The 23,286-nt window shown below is 40.0% G+C and overlaps 1 protein-coding gene across 1 annotated transcript; it reads right to left on the reverse strand.

Annotated features, from left to right (window-relative positions):
- Window positions 1–2,221: 2,221 nt before the first annotated feature.
- Window positions 2,222–4,891, reverse strand: DDX53 (DEAD-box helicase 53). The gene is made up of 2 exons (XM_070366621.1): window positions 4,474–4,891; window positions 2,222–3,633 (listed from the first exon to the last, which is right to left on the reverse strand). The coding sequence occupies exons 1-2, from the start codon at window positions 4,889–4,891 to the stop codon at window positions 2,222–2,224; spliced, it is 1,830 nt and encodes a 609-aa protein (XP_070222722.1).
- Window positions 4,892–23,286: the final 18,395 nt, after the last annotated feature.

Below are 23,286 nucleotides of genomic sequence, written 5' to 3' on the forward strand. Positions count from 1 at the left end.
TGATTGCAGCCATGAAATTAAAAGACATTTACTCCTTGGAAGGAAAGTTATGACCAATCTAGATGGCATATTCAAAAGCAGAGACGTTACTTTGCCAACAAAGGTCCATCTAGTCAAGCCTATGGTTTTTCCAGTGGTCATGTATGGATGTGAGAGTTGGACTGTGAAGAAAGCTGAGTGCCAAAGAATTGATGCTTTTGAACTGTGGTGTTGGAGAAGACTCTTGAGAGTCCTTTGGACTGCAAGGAGGTCCAACCAGTCCATCTTAAAGGAGATCAGTCCTGGGTGTTCATTGGAAGGACTGATGCTGGAGCTGAAACTCCAATACTTTGGCCACCTCATGCGAAGAGTTGACTCATTGGAAAAGACTCTGATGCTGCGAGGGATTTAGGGCAGGAAAAGGGGACAACAGAGGATGAGATGGCTTGATGGCATCACCAACTCAATGGACATCAGTTTGAGTGAACTCTGGAAGTTGGTGATGGACAGGGAGGCCTGGCGTGCTGCAGTTCATGGGGTTGCAACGAGTCGGACACGACTGAGTGACTGAACTGAACTGAACTGAACTGAAAGATAATGAAAGCTGATGGAGAGTCTTTTATTGAACAGTGTATTTGCTTGTGTGCTCAGTTGCTCAGTCATGTCAGACTTCTTGAAACTGTATGGACTATATAGCATGCCAGGCTCCTCTGTCCATAGAATTTCCCAGGCAAGCATCCTGGAGTGGGTTGCCATTTCCTCTTCCAGGGAATATTCCCTACCCACGGATCATGTCTTCCTGTGTCTCCTGCATTGGCAGGTGGATTCTTTACCAAGCTGTGTCACCTGAGAAGCCATTGAACAGTTTACACAAAGTATATATCCTTTTTTTGTTTCCCTGGCTGAAGTCCCTTCTTGGTTTTTCTGCAATTGACTTTAGCACAGAAGATGCTTTGCTTAGGCTATTGCAAGTTTTAACTATGACATTACTGACATTTTCACCACATAATTCTCTCTTTAGAGGGATTATACTGCACACTGAAATGTTTAGCAGCATGAATGGCATCTACCCAAGAGATGACAGCAGCCCTCCCCTTGAATTGTGACCGCCACATCCGGCAAAGTTGGCCTTGGTGGAGAACCACTGATACAGACTATACCAAGGATAGGAAAGTTGTAAGGTCATATTCTGTACAACCTGCATGATATAATTTTAAAATCCTCTATTTCTTCCCCTGAAGTTCTTTCTTGGTTACTATGAGGTTGGTTTTTTTGCTTATGCTGTCTCAGGGATTGTCCATCTCAGTGCTATGGATGTTTTGGACCAAGTAATCCTCTGTTTTGTTGGCGCTGTCCTGTAAATCAGGGGCCCTCAACCTCCAGGATCTAATGCCTTATGATATGAGATGGGGCTGACGCAATAATAGAGATAAAGAGCACAATAAATGTAATGTGCTTGAATCATCCCCAAACCATCCCCACCCCCACTTTGCCCATCCATGGAAAAATTGTCTTATTGGTTTCTGGTACCTAATGAATTTTTTAAAAGTAGGGAATGATAGTGGAGATAGTTTTAGGAATTCTGTCACCAACCACTGGGGGTAAATAAAATATTTTGACTGGGTTAAGCTTGATGAAAACTAGTTTCCAATTCAGTACAACTATTTTAAAGCAAGAAAAGCACCATTGTTATTGTCTACCAAGTCTTTTTGAGAAGACACAGCTGGACATGGCAGGCTATAAAAGAAAGCAGACTTTAACAAACACATAACACTCTCATTTTCAAAGCACTTTTGATTTTATTAAGGAACATACGTTGAAAGCTTAGTGGTATGGTTTAAGAATTAGCTAAATGTCCTATAACTGACAGTATGTTCCCATTACTTTCTTAGGTAACTTGAGTACTGCGTAACTTGAACATATCTTGGATCTTCTGGTAGCTACAAGTTTTCAAGTTGTAGACATGATAAAACTTGATCTTAGATCTTCTTGTAGATGCAACTTTTCAAGGTGGAAGACATCAGTAAAATTCAATCTTGGATCTTCTCTTAGGTTCAACTTGTCAAGGTGGAAACATCAATTAAACTCAGTCTTGGATATTCTTGTAGGTACAATTTTTCAAGGTGCAGATGTTAATAAATCCAATTCTTAGATATTCTAGTAGGTGAAATTTTTCAAGGTGTGGATGTTAATAAAACTCAGTGCATTTTTCCTGAGATTTCTTTGATCTTTTTCCTATCTCCTAATTTTGCTTACGCTTCTTAAACCTATCAGCCATTGATCGGAGGTTGGGTGGCACAATCTGGTTGGCTCTTTGGAGAATTTTAATCAACTCATCAGCAATTTTCCAATCATCTTGGGTCACAAGGGTGATTGATTCACCTGTTTTCCCTGCTCTTCCAGTACGACCAACTCGGTGTACATATTCTTCAATATTGCGTGGAAAATTGTAATTATATACGTGTGTGACATCACTGACATCAAGACCTCTGGCTGCTAAATCGGTAGCAATCAGTATTTTCACTCTCCCAGTTCTGAAGTCTTCTAATGCTTGGTCTCGATCACTCTGTTCCCTGTCACCATGCAGGGACTGGACAGGTATGCCTTGAATACTTAAATCACTTGACAAGTCATCAGCCACAAGTTTTCTGCTGACAAACACGATGACTTTGTCTTTGGGTGACAGACTCTGTAGGAATTCTTTGACCAGAGATCGTTTTTCCTCTTCAGTGGTAACAATTATGTTTTGCTTCACAGTATTTACAGTAACTAGATCCAGAGTACCAACATAAACAATCATAGGCTGTTTCAAATAAGACTGGGCCAATCTACGGGTAGAGTCTGGCCAAGATGCGGTTGTCATAACAGTCTGTCTATCTGGGCGCACATCTAATAAGATCTTCATTATTTGGTGTTCAAACCCCAGATCCAGCATTTTATCTGCCTCATCCAAGACCAAGTAGGTTATGCTTCTTAGGTTGACAAAATTATTCATTTGTAGATCATTCAGTCTTCCGGGAGTTGCAATAATGATGTCTACACCTTTGGTAACATCTTGTATTTGTCCTTTTCTGTTTCCACCACCATATATACAAACACTTTTAAGACCTTTATATAAGTACTTAGAACATTCAGCTTCTACTTGCAGAGCTAATTCTCTAGTGGGTGTAAGGACTAGCATGCCAGGTCCATTCCTTTGCTTTCTGGATACTGGTTGAGAATGAATATGTATAAACCCAGGCATTAAATAGGATAGTGTTTTGCCTGTTCCAGTTTGCGCAATCCCTATAAGATCTATTCCTTGTAGAATTATTGGCCATGACTGAGACTGAATTGGCGTTGGCTTTTGAAAACCAGCTCTCCTAATGCTTTGCATAATCTCAGGATATTGTTGGAAAGCATCTTCGAATGTACAGGTGGGCTTGGGTATGGGACGTTTCTCACCCTCTGTCAAGTCATCACACCTTATGTTGAAATTTTCCTTTCTCCAAATTTCCACTTGGGCTTCAGACAATGAGTGTGTTGCTTTGGATTCTATGTATAAGTTTTTCTTAATTGGTGGTAAATCTGCCCATTTTCTTTTCTTCCACTCTACCACTCCAGCTTTTACTTGATCCCAGTCTATCCGTGGCTGAGCTGCTCTAGCAGTGACATCTTTTGGCTGGGCGGCTCTGGGCTGGGCCACTATGGCCGCATAGTCTCTAGGCTGGGCCATTCTGGTGTCTTTGGCCTGAGCCTCTCTGGCCCCATGGTCTCTGGGCTCCGTCCCTCTGGTGGCATCATCATCTCTGGGCTGGGCCACTGTGGTGGTGTCATCTTTGGCCTGAGTTTCTCTGGCTGTGGGGTCTCTGGGCTGGGCCCCTCTGATGGCATCATCATCTCTGGGCTGAGCCACTGTGGTGGTGTCATCTTTGGACTGAGTTTCTCTGGCTATGGAGTCTCTGGGCTGGACCCCTTTGGTGGCATTATCATCTCTGGACTGCGCTGCTCTGGCAGCATCATCGTCTTTGACTTGGGGGTCTCTGGCCTCATGGTCTCCATGGTGGGCCCTTCTGGTAGCGTTGTCTTTGGGCTGGGCCAGTATGGCCGCATAGTCTCTGGGCTGGGCCACTACGGCCGCATAGTTTCTGGGCTGAGCCACTATGGCCGCATAGTCTCTGGGCTGGGCCTCTTTGGTGATGTCGTTGTCTTTGGCCTGGGCCTCTCTGGCTGCATGGTCTCTGTCCGCATCCTCGTCTCTGGGCTGGGAAGCTCTGGAGGCAGTCTCTCTGGGCTGGTCCCCTCTGGTGGTGTTGTCGTCTTCAGCCTGGGCCTCTCTGGCCATGTCGTCTCCTGGCTGGGCCCTTCTGACAGCATTGTCATCTCCGGGCTGGGCCACGATGGCCGCATAGCCTCTGGGCTGGGCCACGATGGCCGCATAGTCTCTGGGCTGGGTTGCTTTGGTGGTGTCATCTTTGGGCTGAGTGGCTCTGGTGGTGTTATTTCTGCTCCAGCCTCTCTCAGCCAAAGCTTGAGAGGCATCACTATCAACACTGCATTCTGAACTGTAGGTTCTTTCTTGTTTCTTAACAAGAGTTTCTATAGCCGCTTTGGCCTTGGCCTTCATGTCTTTCCTGCCAAAAATTTTTACCTCAGCTTCAGGACCACCTTTTACGATCTGTATTTTTGTACTGGTAGAATCCTGGATATCTTTTATTTTTGATCCCCCACGACCAATCACCGCACCAATCATGCTGCTCTTGATAAGAAAGCAGAGTGGTGGTTCTCGGTAATTGGACGCCCTAGACTCTGCGCGGCCAGAGGTGTGGCTCCAGCCACAGCCTCTGCCACCCCGGCCATCCCGACTGACCTGGCGATCTCGCAGATCTCTCAAAGTAGGTTCTATTGTCTTCTGCTCTGGCGCCCACGCCATTTGTGGGCAATGGTAAAGTAAGTGCTGGCCTCTCGTCTAACTTGGGCTGGAAAAAGAGGTATCATCTGGCTCCTTTCTCATCTCCTCCGGCTGGAGACCAACTGACAGCCAGCTGGTCTGCAGCTATACTGCTGTTGCCTAGGAAGTTTGTCTTTGATATAGTGTCAGTTGGGGCGGGGCTTTGGATAGGCTGACCAATCACAGGGCTGGGCCTACTGTGAGGTAAGCAGGTGCCTGTGAGGTAAAATTTAAAGCAACAGTCACTCTCAGGGGCTGACCCTACCTATGCTTAAAGGGCCCTGAGAGTGTTTGCCCAGCTTCAGTGTCACAGGTGCCTCAGTCTCTGGGCTCATGCTGGTTTTGGCTTAGTGTGGGAGCAGACTTGAAGCACGCCTTGAACTTACCCAAGTCTTTTCTTGTGATCCAGTTATTTACCTAGGAGGAAAAAAGTGAATTTTGAAAATCAACTTACTTGTTTATAGATTTGTGTGTTTATTTCAGTAAATTTCTTTTTGAGCAACAACAGTACTGGATCTAAATAAATTCATCAATTCCCTGTTTTCTTAATTTATACCTTCAGAAATCTCTTAGGTACATTGTGAGGGATGGCATTTTTGCCTCTGATTCTTCAGCTAAACTCCAACATTTGTTCAGGCAGTTTCTGATTATTATATCAGGGATGCTGCTTAGAAGAGAAATCTCTGTTAGGGTCTCTGTTAAATTCGAAGGTGTTTTAAATACTTTCCCACTCTTGTCATTGCCTCTTAATTTTCCCCTTTCTGTGTAGTCTCATAGATTCGGGGATATTAGCACTAGCTGCTGCTGCTGCTAAGTCGCTGCAGTCGTATCCAACTCTGTGCGACCCCATAGACGGCAGCCCACCAGGCTCCGCTGTCCCTGGGGTTCTCCAGGCAAGAATACTGGAGTGGGTTGCCATTTCCTTCTCCAGTGCATGAAAGAGAAAAGTGAAGGTGAAGTCGCTCAGTTGTGTCTGACTCCTAGTGACCCCATGGACTGCAGCCTACCAGGCTCCTCCATCCATGGATTTTCCAGGCAAGAGTACTGGAGTGGGGTGCCATTAAGGCTATGTAAAAGCAGTTTATTAGGTGCAGTGTAAAAGTCACCCGAATTTTCATTGTATCCTTTTATAATTAATGGCCACTCTCAAATCCCCTTAATTTTCCTATTCAACAGGGTAAAATTTCTAGTGTTTTCAACATTTCTAGATATGATGTAGTTTCCAAAATGCCTCCCATCTTGTTCCTTCTCCTTTTGAAAGGATTCATTGTGGACCTTTTAAGATGTAGCCATAAACTAAACAAAGAAATGACCTAACCTTTCCCGTTAGATCCTCTTCACTGACCATGACCTACAAACTCAAGACACATAACTGCTCATAGGCACATTATGGACACTTAAGTCTCTTCTTCCTCATCCTGTACTTACATGGTTGATTTTTTTTCCCCCTTGTTTGACTAAAATACACTAAATATTTATCCTTTAATATTTGTCCTGTTAACTTTGGGCAATTGAAGCAGAATAGTAAATGCAGTTTTAATGGTAATTCTCTCATCTGTCATATTACCCTGTAGTTTCATGTTCTGCCAATTAAATGTTCATGGTATGATCTCTCTTCAAGCCAAAGTTGCTGATTAAGATTTGAACATGGTTGCATATCAGGTACAAGTCTGTGATACATTGGGAAAAGGCTTCTCTGTTTCAGTATTTCTCCTGCAAAGATGCTTTTTAAAGAAAAAAGAAAGGTTACTGGCCAAATATGTTTGGGAAATATAGCACCTTGTATCTTCTTAGAGTCACAGTATGTATTAGGTATCTCAGAAGCTCTGATGATTACAGGAGTTGAGAAACTCAGTTGGGCATTGTTTTTTTTTTTTTTTTTTTTGAATTTTTATTGAAGTGTAGTTGATTTACAATGTTGTGTTAGTTTCAAGTGTACAACAATTGGGCCTTGTTTAACCCAAATTTATCAAAAGAATTTGCCAGTGGAACCTCTTCTCAGTATTTTCATTAAACTTTTTATGGGAATAATTTTAGATTTATAGAAAGATTCTCAAATGCCTGTTCAAGAATTTCCCTGAAAGTTTTCTCTGGTTCATATCCAAATGAAAAAAAATAAAAATAAAAATAAGGGCCTTACATTTTTTCATAAATTAAATTTATTCAATTTAAACTTTTTTATTCTAGCATTGTACCCTCTGATTTTCTTTTGTAAAATATCCTTTTAGAAAGGAAATGAGAGTCACAAATGATTTTTAAGGGTCTTTACTTGGGCAGAAAGTATTAAACTAGTACCAGAAGTTAAATTTGGTTTTCAATTGTTATTGGTATGTGAAACCCTGCAAACTATTAATAGAAGCAGTCATCTAGCACAGTAGCAAATATAGATAATTCAGTTATTGCTCATGATGGCAAGCAAGAAGGTCTGGGAGACTGAAAATTGAGACAAAGTCCTGTAAAGGATGTAGGCCTGATCTGCCACTCTGAGGGTGGAACTAAAGATCAAAAGATGTTTTGAGTTTCAGGGGACGAAACCAGTGTGGCCTTGGGAAAATAATGAAGGTGGCCTGAAGGACTCGGACAGAAGACTCAGGTTAAGAAAAAGGGGATTTGGAGAAAGATAGTTTGGATCAGGAGAAGGGAACTCTCGGGGCCATAAAGACATTCAAATGAGTTTCAATTTAATATGGTTTAAAAAGGAGTGCACCTAAAGTGAAGGAGTCATATGACACTGTCAGTATTAATTAGGTCCATATGGTGAAAGCAAGATGCAGTGAAGTAAAGGATAGGACTGTGTTTGTGGTACTTTAAGTACACTGGACTGAGATGTGAACAGACTGTGGCAGTAGTAATTCATAGAAAATAATAGCTAGAAGGAAAAGAGATCCAAGAAGCTAATATCTTTTAGTCTCACTGTATATGAAACGCTTAAAATGTATTACATCATAGCAAGTTCATAGTAGGTATTTTCCTCCTCTTTCATGTGGAAACACTGAAACTGGTAGATGCTATAGAATATAGTCAAGTTCATGCAAGGTATGACAAATAACTTAGCTATTCTTTCCAAGAAATAGAGAGTAATGAAAGACAGGTTTACAAATACCTTTAGGCATCAGAATTCATATAGTTAGATAATGAGACTAGGAGGACAGAAAGCCCAGTGAAGAAGCAAGAGAACTTCAAGAGAATCCAAAGAAAGCATGATAATAGGACAGAAGGCAGGAGAACATGTTGACGAGGCCTGGGAAATAGTGTAAAATGCTTCATAGAGGACAGGAGGTAAATAGACTACTGAATTTGGGAGAAGGAAATTAGCAATGACTTTCAAGAAGTCCCTTTTTGTGGAGTGATGGAGAAACACATATTTCACAGAAAGAAATTGGGATGAGACATGGCTGGATGCCTGGGGAACTTTGCAGGGTTGGGGAGAGAACTGTATATCTCGTACTGAAAGTCTGAAAAGCAGTGTCACAATGTTTAAATAAGGAGTCTAGGAAACTAGGATTTCCTGGACAAGTTACTGGGATTGTTCTCTGAATGATCCAGTGGATTTCGAGAAGATGGCTTATCATGAATATTGTAAGAAAATGCATTTTAATAGTCTTTCAAAATGTGTGAGAGGATAGGATGAGGGAGAGAATCACAAGGAAACAAGCACCATTCATTAGCTGTTTTAGAAAAGGAAAGTCTTTCTAAAAGAGAGAGAGTGCTGGGAGTTCTTTCAAGGAGATTACAGTGCTATTTTTAGCTGCCCATTAAGCCTTTCTGTATCAAATTTAGTTTATTCTCCACAGAGTGAGGGAATGCATTATTTAGGTATATGAAGTGAGGCTATAGAGGTAATTAATTCTTCTTTCAGCACAAACAGTAAAGAAAAAATATTGTAAGCTGATTAGCACCTGCAATAAGCGCCTTTGGAGGAATTCTTGCTTACCAACTATTTCCTATGGAAATTTAACATATTGGCATTCATTTTTAAAATAATAATAACCTTCAGTTAATCCCTTGGCTCTATTTTGAGGCATTTGAAGGGCTTTCCAGGACTGTTTCAATTCTGATATCTATGGTGGAGGTAAATGGAAAGAACAACAGCATTATCTACAGTATTTGCTTTATATACAGAACCACAAGAACCCTTAGAATCATGGTGTTTTAGAGGTGGAAAGGACTGACTGTGGAGAGCATCTCTTATAACCCTCTCATTTACAAGTGAGAAAGCTAAAGTCTACAGTGGCTCTCTCCACTGGAAGGATGATGGGAGTCACAGATACAATTTTATATTTTCTAGTGGCCACATTATAAAAAGAATAAGGGAAGACTTCTGACTCTGGACAAGGTGGTGTAGACACACCTCCCTATTCCTCCTCTTTTATTTATTTTACATGTAAGACAAACAATAAGTCTCTGAATTCTGGAGAGAAAGCAGACCAACTAAGGAATGATTTGAGGAATGACAAAATGGTGAGTTCTTGGAGTTTGTTTTTTTCTCCTTTATATCTTGGATTCTATGCTGGAAGAGTCTGCAACCCAGAAACAAGCACAATAAAAAAAAAAAAAAAAGTTCCAAGAAAAACTTTTTTGTTTGTTTCATTTTGTTTTGTTTGGGAGTGGGAATGTTTTGTTTGTTTGTTTTTTAGCCAAATGACCAGGAAAGGAGCAGCTGGGGAAAAAATCGTTTTGATAGTAACCACAGTGTACTTCTGGCTCCATCAACAAAGGCCAAGAGTAAAGCCTAAATTTCCATCCTCATCCATTGGTAATGAGATACACTTCCTCCACTACTGGGGTGGGTCCAAGGAGGCCAAGTCTCTTAGTCTATGTTTTAAACACTGGCCAGAGGGAATGGGATTCCTTCTGCATCCCCACCCCCCTCATCATGTCACTGGAAACCCATGACACACATGGGGAGCCTGGACTTCTACCCTCACCTATCAGTAATGAGGCATACCTCACTTTCTCCACAGTGCATGAGATGTCCAAATAGGGAGACAGGACTTCACATCTGCCTGGAAGTAATGAAGCAGAGCTCAACTTGCCACACCAGCATAGTGTCATTGGCGGTCTGCTAAAACAAAGATTTAAATAATATCCGAAGTCTCATGATATACAAAATGTCTAAGAGTTGAAAAATCACTCATCCTCTTGAGAACTGAAACAGTCTCAGCTTGAATTAGGGGGAAAAATAGATGCCAACACTGAAAAGAAACAGACATTGAAATTATCTGAAAAGAATTTGAATGCAACCATTCTTAGGGGGGGAAAAAGAGCTTTAGCGAGCAGTTATAAGCATACTTGAAGCAAATGAGAAGAAAAGTACTAGCAAGAATAAGAAGATACAAAGAGGAATCAAATAGATATTTTAGAACTGAAAAATACAATACTCAAAATTCCTGCATGTATAAAATAAATAAATTTTAAAAAATGAATAGAAAAGAGATAGTAATAAAGCAGGGAACATGAAGATATAACATTAAACACTACCCAGTCTTAATAAGCTGGAGAAAATAGATGGAGACAAAATTAATAGAGCTTCAGAAACCTGTGCACAGTATAAAAAATTTGAATATTCGTATCATTGGAGTTCCAGAAGAGGACAACAAATATAGGTATGAGCAATTATTTAATAGAATAAGGACTGGAAATCTCCCATTGCACAAAAGGTATAAACCTACAGATTCAAGAAAATAAGTAAACCCAAAACATAATAATCCCAAGGAAATCCATGCCGTGACATATCAAGATCAAACTTCTGTAATCTAAGGACAATAGAAAATTCTTAAACAGCAGATAGAAAGGACACATTTTCTAGGGGGAATTCCAGTTCAAATGGAGGCCAGAAGGAAGATGCATAATATTTTTCAAATGCTGAAAGGAAAGAATGATCAACCCAGAATTCCATATCCAGAGAAAAATACCTTCAGAAATGAAAATGAAATCTAGGTATTCTCAAGTGAAGGGAAACTAAGAAAAGTTTTTGCTAGGAGTTTTAACCTAAAATAATGGCTAAAGCACTTTTTCTAAATGGAAAGGGAATGATAACAGAAGGAACTTTGGAATATTAGGAAGAAGGAAAGAAAACAATAAGCAAAAATATAGGTAAATACAAGAGCATCCTTTTCTTCTGGAGTTTTCTAAATTGTTTTTTTGACAATTGAACCAAAATTATAACAATGTCCAATATGATTTTAAATGTGTTTAGAGAAAATACCAATAGTTAAAGCAGTTATAGGGGAGAGTAAAGAGACATACAGAAAGGTAAGGTTTCTAAATTTCATCAGTGATACCAGTATACTATGATAAGTTATAGATAAAGCAATATCTGGAACAACCACTAAACAGCCATACAAATATATATACTCAAAAGAACCACAAGTAAGTGTATACAGAAGTCCAAATATAATGTTGTACATGTGAAACTTACATGATGCTGCAAACAATCTTAGTAAAATTTTATTTTTTTTATTTTTTATTTTTTTAGTAAAATTTTAAAAAGCACTACAGATAAACTAAAATGGAGTTCTGAAAAAGTTTTCAGCTAACCACAGGATATACACACCTGAAGACATGCTCAAAATTTTTAGTCATAAGGATAATAGAAATCAAATCCACAATAAGATAGCACTTCACACCAACTAGGATGGCTAAAATAAAATAGATACATAATAGCAAGTATTGGTGAGGATGTAAAAGGAGAAATTTGAATTCTCAGGCATTGTTAATAGGAATGTAAAATAGTACAATCATTTTGGAAAACATTTTTGCAGTTTTTCAAAATGCTTAACCTAAAACCACCTTAAAAATAAATTACCATATGACCCAGCGTTTTCCCTCTTGAGTATCTATCCAAAAGAAATGGAAACGTGTTCACACAAACTTGTACATAGATGTGAACAGTATTATTCATAGTAATCAGAAAGTGAAAATAACCCTAATGTTCATCAGCTGGTGGGTGGATAAACAAAATGTTATATCCATATAATGGAATACTATTCAGCAATAAAAAATGAGTGAGATACTGATAAATGGTATAATGTAGATGGTCTTTGAAAGCATTATGGGAAAAGAAGCCAGTCTCAAAAGGCCACTTACTTTATTATTCCATTTATATGAAATGTCTAGAATAGGTAAATACATGTAGAGAAAGTCGATGAGTGGTTTTCTAGGGCTGAGGATGGCAGCAGAAGGTGAGGTGAACTTGCGAGATGGGAGGGCTAATGGGGAGTGACTGCTACAGAGGTTCTTTTTGAGTGACAAAATATTCTAAAATTCAGTTGTGATGGTTTTGAAACTCTCTAAATATACTAAAAACCATTAATTTTTTTTTTTTTTGCCACACCCCATGGCATGTGGGACCTTAGTTCCCTGACCAGGGATTGAGACCACACCCCCAGCATTAGAAGGCAGAGTCTTAACCACTGGACCACAAATAGCATGGTATGGACTTGTATCTCAATAAATTATTAAATAATATGTGGAACTACATGACTTTGAGGTTTCTAAGCACCTTGTTTCCCTTCTTATGTTATTTAATTTTATCATCTAATTTTCCCCTCTGAAGGCAATACACTTTACACGTGAGAAAACCGAGGCACAAAGCATTTGTTATTTTCCCAAGTTGACCCGGCTAACTCCTGAGCTCCACGAAGCAAACACAAACATTTCCTGACTACACACAAGGGCGATTAACAATAGGCTGGGGAAATCTGGGGAAGGCAAGACATGGAAACCATTTCCAATAAACATATTCAGTTGTGATAATCTGGGATAAAAAAGGCAATCCAGTGTGACAGTAGTTTTTATTGCCTTCCTTCTGGGCTTCAGGACTGCTTGTAGTTGATAAAACCATTCAGACTAAGGATTTGGGGCAAGGGCTTATGCTCAATTCTTTGCAGTGTGCATTACCATTGAAGGAGATAGCAGGTGACTTAAGTCTTTAGTACGAATCACTGTAGGGGAAGAGAAACACAAATGACAATGTTAACAACTGCTAAAACTTCTTTTGGGGAGTTTATTGATATTCCTAAATGATAGACATAGAAAATTGATGGAAGAAAAGGCAATAGCATTCAAGGGTGGATTAATTTGGCATCTTGTTTTTCTGTCAGTCTCATTATAGTACTTGACAGGAAAATAGATGCATTTGATGGCATTTACTCTTTTCAACAAAGCCATTGCTTCAGAAATATTATCACTTTTGATTTTTCAATTTTTGCTGAAATGGTGTTTGATGTAGTTTTGTTCTCATTATGGAGTCTCTGTCTCAATTTGCTGAAAAGGATTACAACCCCAGTGAAGTATGGCAGAAAACTAATTGACGTGTGGGGCTATTTAAAGATCATTCAGGGAGAACATCAAGTGGTATTTTCTAGACTGTCTGATCTGAATAGTCTCTACTTGGAATGACACAGATTTTTTTGGATGGCAGCTGTGAGTCAAAATCTGGAAACTTTTGAGATTTTTATGTATTAGCTCCAGCAGACTGGGATCCTCACGGATGGACCAGTGGGAAGGGGAAGAAGCTGAGAGGAAGTGGGGTGGAGGTGAAGGAAACTCGCTTGGTCATTGAGGATGACTCCAAAAGAGAATCAGCCTTTCTAATATGCAGTGTCCAAAAAGCATGCTTATCAGACCCCGTCCAGTTCCATGGTAGACAAAAGTCTTCTAATACCATAGCTGTAATTTTGCAGCTGGCAGTACAGCAGTCTAAGAGGCTACTGTGTTTCAGGCAAGTTGCCAGGCAGAGAGCCTTTGAGATTATCTAGTTCTCAGTATCCCGGGGATGGTGGAGCCTGGTGGGCTGCTGTCTCTGGGGTCGCACAGAGTCGGACATGACTAAAGTGACTTAGCAGAAGCAGCAGCAGCAGTAACAAGTAATTGGTGAAGTGTCAGGATCCCACCCAAGGAGGCTATGTTTCAGGGTGGGATTTTGTTGCTGATGTAAAATGGAAATATTGGACAGAAGGAAATAGGATGAAAGTTGATTGTGTAGACCGTTGCAGCATGGGGTGGGGCTTATGTGAGGCCAAGCCCATGTGGTACATGATACTATCTCAATGACAGCAAGGCTAATTCCAGCCCCAGTGGAAGGAGGTGAGCCAATGTTGGTGGTAAAGTTCATGCCATGATCAGGACCTAAGGAGGAGCCACCTTTTGGTGAGTCCAGGTAGGAGTGTGAGGGAAAGACAGGGGCTGATACCCACCCACAGATATCATCAACAATCATCACTATTATGTAGCCAGACATATGCAGTAAGACCCAAAAGAGTGTACTGATCATGAGCAGAGACTTGAAATCTGAGTTTCACCTCTTCTACTTACTATTTGTATGACATTGGGTAAATTACTTAACTTCTCTGTGCTTCAGTTTTATTTCGTAAAATGGAGTTAAAATGATATTTATTTCTTAGGGGGGTTGTGAGGGTAAAATGAGACAATTCACATTATGTGCACATAATAGCATGCCAATAAATGTTAGCTATTCTTACTGCTGCAGTTATTAAATCAGTCCTTCCAATTGTGGCCACTGATCTTGTCACTCAGGCTTTGATCTATCTGGAAGGATGGAATTTCTTCAATTAAAGCAGGTCAGCATGGTATACTCTGATAGAATGCCTTGCTACTCAGTCTGGTAGACAAACCAACAATGTCACCTGAGAACTTGTTAAAGAGGCCGAATCTGACTCCATCCTCGTCTTCCTCAATCAGAATCTGCATTTGAATAAGGTCCACCAGATAATTCCTATGTACATTAAGGTTTGAGAAGATCTATGACAGAGGAGGCTAGAATATACAGTGAGGGAAAGATAGCCTCTTCACTAAACGATGTTGGGAAAACTGGAGAGCTGCATACAAAATAATAAAACTGAATTACTTTCTCACACCATGCACAAAAATAAATTCAGAATGGATGAACAACTTAAAATGTAAGACCTGAAGCCATAAAACTTCTAAAAGAAAATATAGACACTATCCTCTTAACATTGCTCTTAGTAGTAGCTTTTTGACTGTGTCTTCTTAGGTAAGGGAAGCAAAATGAAAAATAAACAAATGGGACTGTTGTTGTTGTTCAGTTGCTCTTTGTGACCCCATGGGCTGCAGCATACCAGGCTTCCCTGTCCTTCACTAGCTCCTGGAGCTTGCTCAAACTCATGTCCATTGAATTGGTTATGCCACCCAACCATCTCATCCTGTCACCCTCTTCTCCTCTTGCATTCAATCTTCCCAGCATCAGGGTCTTTTCCAATGAGTCGGCTCTTTACATCAGGTAGCCAAAGTATTGGAGCTCCAGCATCAGTCCTTCCAATGAATATTCTGGGTTGATTTCCTTTATGATTGACTGGTTTGATCTCCTTGCTGTTCAAGGAACTCTCAAGAGTCTTCTCCAGCACCACAGTTTGAAAGAATCAATTCTTTAGCACTCAGCCTTCTTTATGGTCCCTCACATTCATACATGGCTATGGGAAAAACAATGGCTTTGACTATATGGACCTTTATTAGCAAAGTGATGTCTCTGCTTTTTAATGTGGTGCCTAGGTTTGTCATAGCATTTCTTCCAAGGGGCAAATGTCTTTTAATTTCATGGCTGCAGTCACTGTCTGCAGTGATTTTGGAGTCCAAGAAAATAAAGTAACTACATCAAACTACAGAACCTCTTGCACAGTGAAGGAAACTATCAACAAAAAAGACCAAGATATTTGCAAACAATTTATCTGATAACTCATACAACTCAGTGTTAGAAAACAACCTGATGAAAAAATGGGCAGAGGATCTGAATAGAAATTTTTCCAGAGAAGATACACAGGTGGCCAACAGGCATATGAAAAATGTTCAACATCATTAATCACTAGGGAAATGCAAAGCAAAGCCACAATGAGATATCACCTCACACCTGGCAGAGTGGTTATTATCAATAAAGTGAAAGTGAAGTCGCTCAGTCATGTCAGACTCTTTGCGACCCCATGGACTGTAAGCTACCACGCTCCTCTGTCCATGGGATTTTCCAGGCAAGAGTACTCAAGTGGGTTCTCATTTCCTTCTCCAGAGGATCTTCCCAACCCAGGGATCAAACCCAGGTCTCCCACATTGTAGGCAGACACTTTACCATCTGAGCCACCAGGGAAGTCCAAAGATAACAAATAACAAGTGTTGGTGATCCTGTGGAAAAAGGAGAATCCTTATACACTATTGTTGAGACTATAAATCTCCAGTACAGATATGCCTCAGAAAATTGAAAACAGAACTCACATTTGATCCAGCAATTCCACTCCTGAGTATTTATCCAAAGAAAATGAAGACACTAATTTGAAAAGATTTATGCACCCCTATGTTAACAGCATCATTATTTACAATAGCCAAGATGTGGAAACAACCTCAGTGCCCATCAATAGATGAATGGCAAAGGAAAATGCATGTGTGCATATATACTCACACATACACACAATGGAATATCACTTAGCCATAAAAAAGAATGCAGTATTGTCATTTGCAACAACATGCGTGGACCTAGAGGCTATATGCTAAGTGAAATAAATCATACAGAGAAAGACAAATACCATATGATTTCTGTTATATATGGAATCTTAAACAAAACAAATGAACAGACATAACTAAGAAACAGAGTCATAGACACAAAGAACAAGCAGGTGGTTACCAGAGCAGAGGGGATGGAAGAGGAGAAAAATAGGTGAGGGTGTTTAAGCCATACAAACTTCTAGTTGAAAAATAAATCAGTTATGGGTATGGAATGTACAGTATGGGTAATACAGTCAGTAATTCTATAATATATTTGTGTGGTGACAGTAGTTAGACTTATCATGGTGATCATTTTGAAATATATGGAAATACTGAATTACTGTGTTGTGTACCAGGAACTAACATAGTGTACATCAATTATACTTCAAAAACAAAGGAACTCATAGAAAAAGAGATCAGATTTGTGACGGGGCTGAGGGAGCAGGAATTGGACGAGGGCAATCAAAAGATATAAACTTCAAGGTATAAGATAAATAATAGAGATGTAATGAACACCATGATAAATGTAAATAATACTCCTGTGTATTGTATATAAAAGTTGTTATGAGAGTTCTCATCACAAAGATTTTTTTTTTCTATTTCTAAAGTTTTGTAACAGTAGACATGATGGATGTTCACTAAACTTATTGTGGTCATCATTTCATAATGAATGTAAGTCAAGTCATTGTGCTATATACCTCAGACTTACATAGCACTAGATCTCAATTATATCTCATTAAAACTGGGAAAAAGAGATTTGAGAATGGGTTACCTTAAGATTTTGTAACCTGCTTTCACCACTTAACTACCTATATAAAGTTGTTCAAGTTACTTAACTGTTCTAATTTCTTATCTCTAAAAATAGAATAATAAATATGTATTATGATTGTGAACCAAGCAACAGTACTAGAGTGGGTTGCCATGCCCTCCTCCAGGGGATCTTCCCAACCAGGGATCGAACCCAGGTCTCCCACAATGCAGGGGGATTCTTTACTGTCTGAGCCACCAGGGAAGCCCTGTGGTTGTGAAAGAGTGTAGGAAATAACATGTTAGCATACTTTATAGTACTCTAACAAGGTACATGCAATGCAATCTCTGATTTCTAGGAAATACTAATGACAAGTAATAATTTGTAGGGTTTCAGATGTGGTCAGCTATTGCCATGCCTTTGACTTTATATGTCCCACACCATGATCCTAAAACAGCAGCACAGCTTTAGTGAACTAAATAAACTAATTCCTATGTGTTCTAGTTTTACTGAAGTATAATTGACAAAATTGTATATACTTAAGGTATACAATATGATGATTTGATACACGTTTATACTGTGCAATGATTACCAGAGTCAAGTTAGTTAACACACTCACATAGTGAATATATTGCCTCACATAGTGAATATATATTCCAAAGTGATGATAAATAGGAGTTGGCAAACTTTTTTTCTGTAAGGGCCAGATAGTGACTATTTTTGTTGGGACTACTCTACTCTGCCCTTTTAGTCAGAAAGGAGCTACAGACATTATGTTAATGAATATGCATGGCTGTGTTCTGGCGGGGGGAAATGTACAAAACAGGCAGTATGGTTGATCAGATTATAAGGAAACAAAAGGGAAATTTGAGACAGCTCTTGAAGGTCCTTCCAAGCTTTTCCCTCAAAGTCTTTGGGGACCTAGGAAGTAAACAGAGATATGATAGCATTGGCTGTCTGTCTGAGCTAAGTGTGGGATGAGGAGATCTTTTGGGTGAGATGAGCATTGCTTCTCAGTTACCATATGATTGTGTTTGGGACTGGATCTCTTCCCAGGACAATGCCTCCTCATTCAGTGTTTGCTTGTGCTAAAATTACTCCAGTAAAAACTTGCCAGAGTCACATCATATTCCCCGAAAGCAGTCTTTTAACAGCATGGATCATAGATGATCCATAATTTTTCCATGGCCCCACCCTACAGATCTTAGTGGCTCCAAATATACATCTTTGATTTGAAGGGGAAACTGAGCAAAGGAGTGTGTTATAAACTGTGTGTTTCCAGTTGGCAGGCCCACTGGGCCTCTGCCTCTGTCCTTTCCTATTCAAAGCTAAACAGAGACCTGAGGGCCCTTAATGGATTGACCTAGCTGGAGAGTCAGTGTCTTGCACGTGTGTGTGCTCAGTCATGTCCAACTCTTTGTGACTCTATGGACTGCAGCCCACCACACTCCTCTGTCCATGGGATTCTCCAGGCAAGAATACTGGAGTGGGTTGCCATGCTCTTCAGGGAATCTTCCCGACCCAGGGATCTAACCCATGTCTGCTGCATTTCCTGCACTGGCAGGAAGATTCTTAAGAATCAGAGTCATTATCTTAGGCTTTTATAAATCTCTGTTAAGAGTTGAACTGCCATTGTACCTGGAGAGATTAGAGAGTCGGTAGGGTCTTAGCAGCAGGAACCTCTGGGTTGTAACTTTTCTTTCCAGGGAAGTTGATTGAGATTGAGGTGGAATCTGAGCAAGTGGAAAGACCAGGCTACAGCTCTTCAGGAAAGGAAGCTGGCAAGGGATTTGGCACCAAGCCAGGATGAGGCCAGCCCAGTACTGGAGCAGAAGCCCAGGGATAGAGAGGGGTGGGAGCCAGGGAGCAGCTGTGGCTCTTGGAGGCTCCTAGTACCACCGTCAAGCATATTCTCACTGAAGACAGGTTGTAAGGCATCTGTGTCCCCTGTGGGGCATGGGAGTATCAATTTGAAGCTGGCTGGCACAGAGTCCCAGATTTGCACACATCATGTTGAGTGTGCATTACTGGATGCCACAAGTAACTACGTAGATTTTAAGTCTCATGACTTTGCCAATTCATTCAAAGATTGCTGAGGACTTTGTGTTTGTTAAGAAAAAAAGAAATTCAGCTGTGTGAGTGGCCAGAGGCCTTTTGTGGCATTCTGACTCTTCAGAGGGTTTCCAAGGACCTGTTCTGTTATAAAGACTGGGTGCTCTTTGAATTGTGTATCAGTCAGGTTCCATCCAGTGAGGAGCCTCAGTATTTTAACAGGAAAAAATCTGTACTGAGTTATAAAGAATTTTTTTTTAATGTATAACACAGCTAATGAAGAAACTGAACAGCAAAAATAGAAAACACTAGGGAATCAGGGAAGGAGAAACTCCAGGAAACACCAGCCACCTCTGGAGCTAGGGGAACAAAAAGAAGAGGTGGAAATCCTTGAAGTTTATTTTTAAAATTTAGCAGCTCAGAGGAGGATCTCCATGGAGTTAAACCCAGATCTCCGAAGATGAGGAGTTCTGTTGTTCCTGAGAGTGATAAAGCTTGTTCTACCAGGGGTGGAAAAACCTCACATGGCATTCCACTGCTGTCATAAGATGCCCTGGCACCTCAGTGGGGAAGAAGGGAGGGTTAGTGTAGGCATCCTCCCAGGAAGAAGACAGGAATGGTACGTCCCTCCTGCTTCCTCCAGCCCTGCAGTTCCCTCTAGAGCCGAAAAGGTCTCCAGCCAGCAAAGCAGAAATAAGGCCTGAGTCCGAGCCCCCATGTCTCAAAGCAGGTCCAGGAAGGGGGGCCATTAGGACCCAGAGACCATAGATGAAAACCCCACAGCGCTCGCCTGCTGATCTGGGACAAGCTGTGTGGGTTTGCCGGGCCTGTCTGTCCAGTGAGGTGAGACATGAACTCAGGAGCACCTTCCCTGTTCCTTGTCCTCCTCCCTCCCCAGCACTCACAGGTGATCCACAGAGAATCCCATGCTGGGGGCTCAGGGAGCTGTGGATCGAGTGAGTGAATGACAAGATGAAAGGAGGGCTCCCGAATTCTACACTCCAGGTGATGGGAGTGAAGACAAAGACAGGATTTTCTAGCTTTATCTTTTTTCCAGAAAATACAACGCATGTAGCTTTAGCCCACGCATGGTCTGGTAGGAAATGACTGTATGGCGAACTTCAGTGTAGCCAAAGGACAGGTTTGATTCTGTGACAAGAGCATCAGAGGCAGTGATTTCTGCTGGGCAGTTCTTTGTTGTTGTTCAGTCACTAAGTCATGACCCACTCTTTTGTGACCACATGGACTGTAGCCCTCCAGGCTTCTCTGTCCATGGGATGCTCCAGGCAAGAATACCAGAGCGGGTTGCCATTTCTTTCTCCAGGGCATCTTCCTGACCCTGGGATTGAACCCATATCTCCTGTGTTCCCTTGCATTGGCAGGTGTATTCTTTACCACCAAGCTACCAGGGAAGCCCCGCATAGTTATTTAGAACAACACATGTGCTAGAATGGGTTCTACTTCTTTCAGAAATTTAGGACAGTCAGAGCTTCATTTCCTGTATTACTGTGCAAAGAGAGTAACCATCCTGAGATAACAGAGATTATTAGCAGTCCATATTGGCACTGTTTCTATCCCTGCATCTCTGGTGTGTTTGTAGTGGTGGAGGCTCAGCCACAGGTGTGTGTATGTGTGTGCATGTGTGTAGGGGGTGGTGGTAGGATGGGCTAATATACCAATGTGTATATATTAGTGTGTGTGTGCGTTTAGAGGTGTATGGCATGGTGATTGTGTCTGTGTATTCTGGTGAGGTGGAATGAAGGTGTGAGTGAATATGAGCATGTATGGATGTGTGCGTGTAGAGTTGTGGTTGGTGGGGATAAGTATTGTGTGAGCGCATGTTCATTTCATAGTGGCAGGAGTGTGGAGGACGAGTATATGTTTGTAGATGAGCATGTGTGTGGGGGTGGATATGGGTGGTGGCAGGGAAAGAGATGTATATTTGTGTGTAAACCTGTATGTATGTGCTTGTGTGGGGTGGGTGGTTATGAGGAGGGATGTTTCAGAATACAACTATGTGTGTAAATGTTTGAAGAAATGTTAGTGTGTTTGAGCACATGTATGTGTTTGTTTGCAAGAGTTTCAATGGGGAGGAGTGTGTGTGTGGTGTGTGTATGAGAATCTGTGTGTGTTGGGGTTGTGGTGAGAAGGGGTGAGTCCTTCTCAATGTGTCTTTGTCAGTGCAGTTGAGGAGGAGTGAGTGTATGTGCATGTGAGCACATCTGTGTGTGGTTGGGGTGGTGGTGGATGATGTGCATTTGACATTTGTGTCTATGTATGGTGTTTGTATGTGTAGCAGTTTGAGAAGGGTTTATCATATGTATGAGTATAAGGGGCTGAGGAAGGGTGAGTGCATGTGTGTTTATCTGCATTGTGTATAAATCATATAATACCGGCAAAATGGATGAATCATGTTTTGAGGTATTAGAAAATAATATCTTTTATTATTTAAAAATAATATCTTTTTATTTAAAATTATTTTAAAATAATATAAATTTTATAAATATAAATATAAAATTATTATTTTACATTTTAAAATACATTTTAAAATTGTATTTTTAGCCAGCCTGGTTTCATTTTTCCTAAGGACTGTGGATGAAGGGAGTATAGTTTCTAAGTAAAAGGTAGAAATTTAAATAATTCTTTAATAGCAGTGTCAATACAATGATTGTCACTTGAGTCAAACTGGAATTCCCCAAGGTTGACAAAATCAAGTAGGGTGTGTGTATTAGAGACAGAGAGAAATAGGTTAGATAGATTTAGGGCCATATCTCTCCAGCAAGAAAAATACTCTTCTTACACCCTGAGAATAAAGAAAGAAGAATTGTATTATCCTAGCTCATTTTAGGAGACATTAGTCTGTAATCCACTGGAGGTGGTCAAAGGACCCTAGAGGTTTGGTCCCTCCCTGAGTTTCATCTTTACCATTTCAACAGGACTATAGAACATGTGTTAGAAACATCTTAGTCAATAACTGGAAAATCCCTTACTGATGTTACTTTAATATGGCTGAGTATTTATCTCTTATTGTGGCTAATATCATGGAGCTTTTTAAAAAAAAACTCTAAATGATTAGGTGCTACTAGTTGGCATTCTAAGAGCACAACATTTTATCTTTATGCAGTGTTAGTTGCTCAATAGTGTGCAAATCTATGCAACCCATGGAGTGAGTTGCCATTCCCTTCTCCTGGGATCATCATGACACATTTAATTTTTTTTCAATGCTTCCTGTTTTTTTTTTTTTCCTGGAATTGGGAGCTTTTCTTTGATAGTTAACAATAAGCTCTTTGAATTTCTGCAAGGCTCCATTCTGAGTTATTACAAGAGCATTATGTTAATTTCTTTAGGTACAATTAAGTAGGCAGGTGAGCTTTCTTTTATTTTGTCTTTAAAAAGTTATTTGTTAGACAAACACTTTCATAATGAATTTAACCTAGTATTTAGAGAATTTCAGAAAAACTGATATTTGTATTGTCCTTTTGTGTGTTTTTAAAAATAGATTAAAAAAGAAAGTCTTTTTGTTCCTTTAGGGACATTTTAGGAAACAAGAAGTGAATTTAAGCATAAAAGACTTCTTAATCATTTTACCATTCAAAATTCGGAAATGCAAACCAATAATACTTGTTAGAAGAGACAGCAAGATATGTCATGAGTATCTGAAGCAAGAACTATTTACAGTCAAAACTAAATAAACAACAGTGACTACTAGGAACTTTTAAAATATGATTTAAATGCATGTCCAAAAGCACTGAGAATTAACAGAATAATTAACAGAATAATTTAGTTATGTGTTGTAGGACCCTTTACAAATCTAGGCATAAAACACATGCTGTTTTATATAACAATGCCAAATTCTGATTTTACTTTTTTTGATATATTCCTTATGTAATATTTTATTGGAGATATTTATTAATACCTGTATAGAATACATTTATGCATGCAGAGTTATATAAGTTTCAGTAGTAAATTATTTAAAACTTAGCCAAATTACCTTAAGATAATTAACTTTTAAATAGCCTAAAATAATAACATATCAGTATATTAAATAAAACTATATTTACAACAT

Source organism: Bos mutus, chromosome X (genome assembly GCF_027580195.1).
Source record: "Bos mutus isolate GX-2022 chromosome X, NWIPB_WYAK_1.1, whole genome shotgun sequence".
Classification (NCBI taxonomy): domain Eukaryota; kingdom Metazoa; phylum Chordata; class Mammalia; order Artiodactyla; family Bovidae; genus Bos; species Bos mutus.

Coding starts and splice junctions, on each gene's coding strand:
- DDX53 (XM_070366621.1), bottom strand. CDS start 4,891: ATGGCGTGGGCGCCAGAGCAGAAGACAATAGAACCTACTTTGAGAGAT. Junction 3,634..4,473: donor TCAAGCTTTGGCTGAGAGAG/GCTGGAGCAGAA, acceptor CCCAGCCAAAAG/ATGTCACTGCTAGAGCAGCT.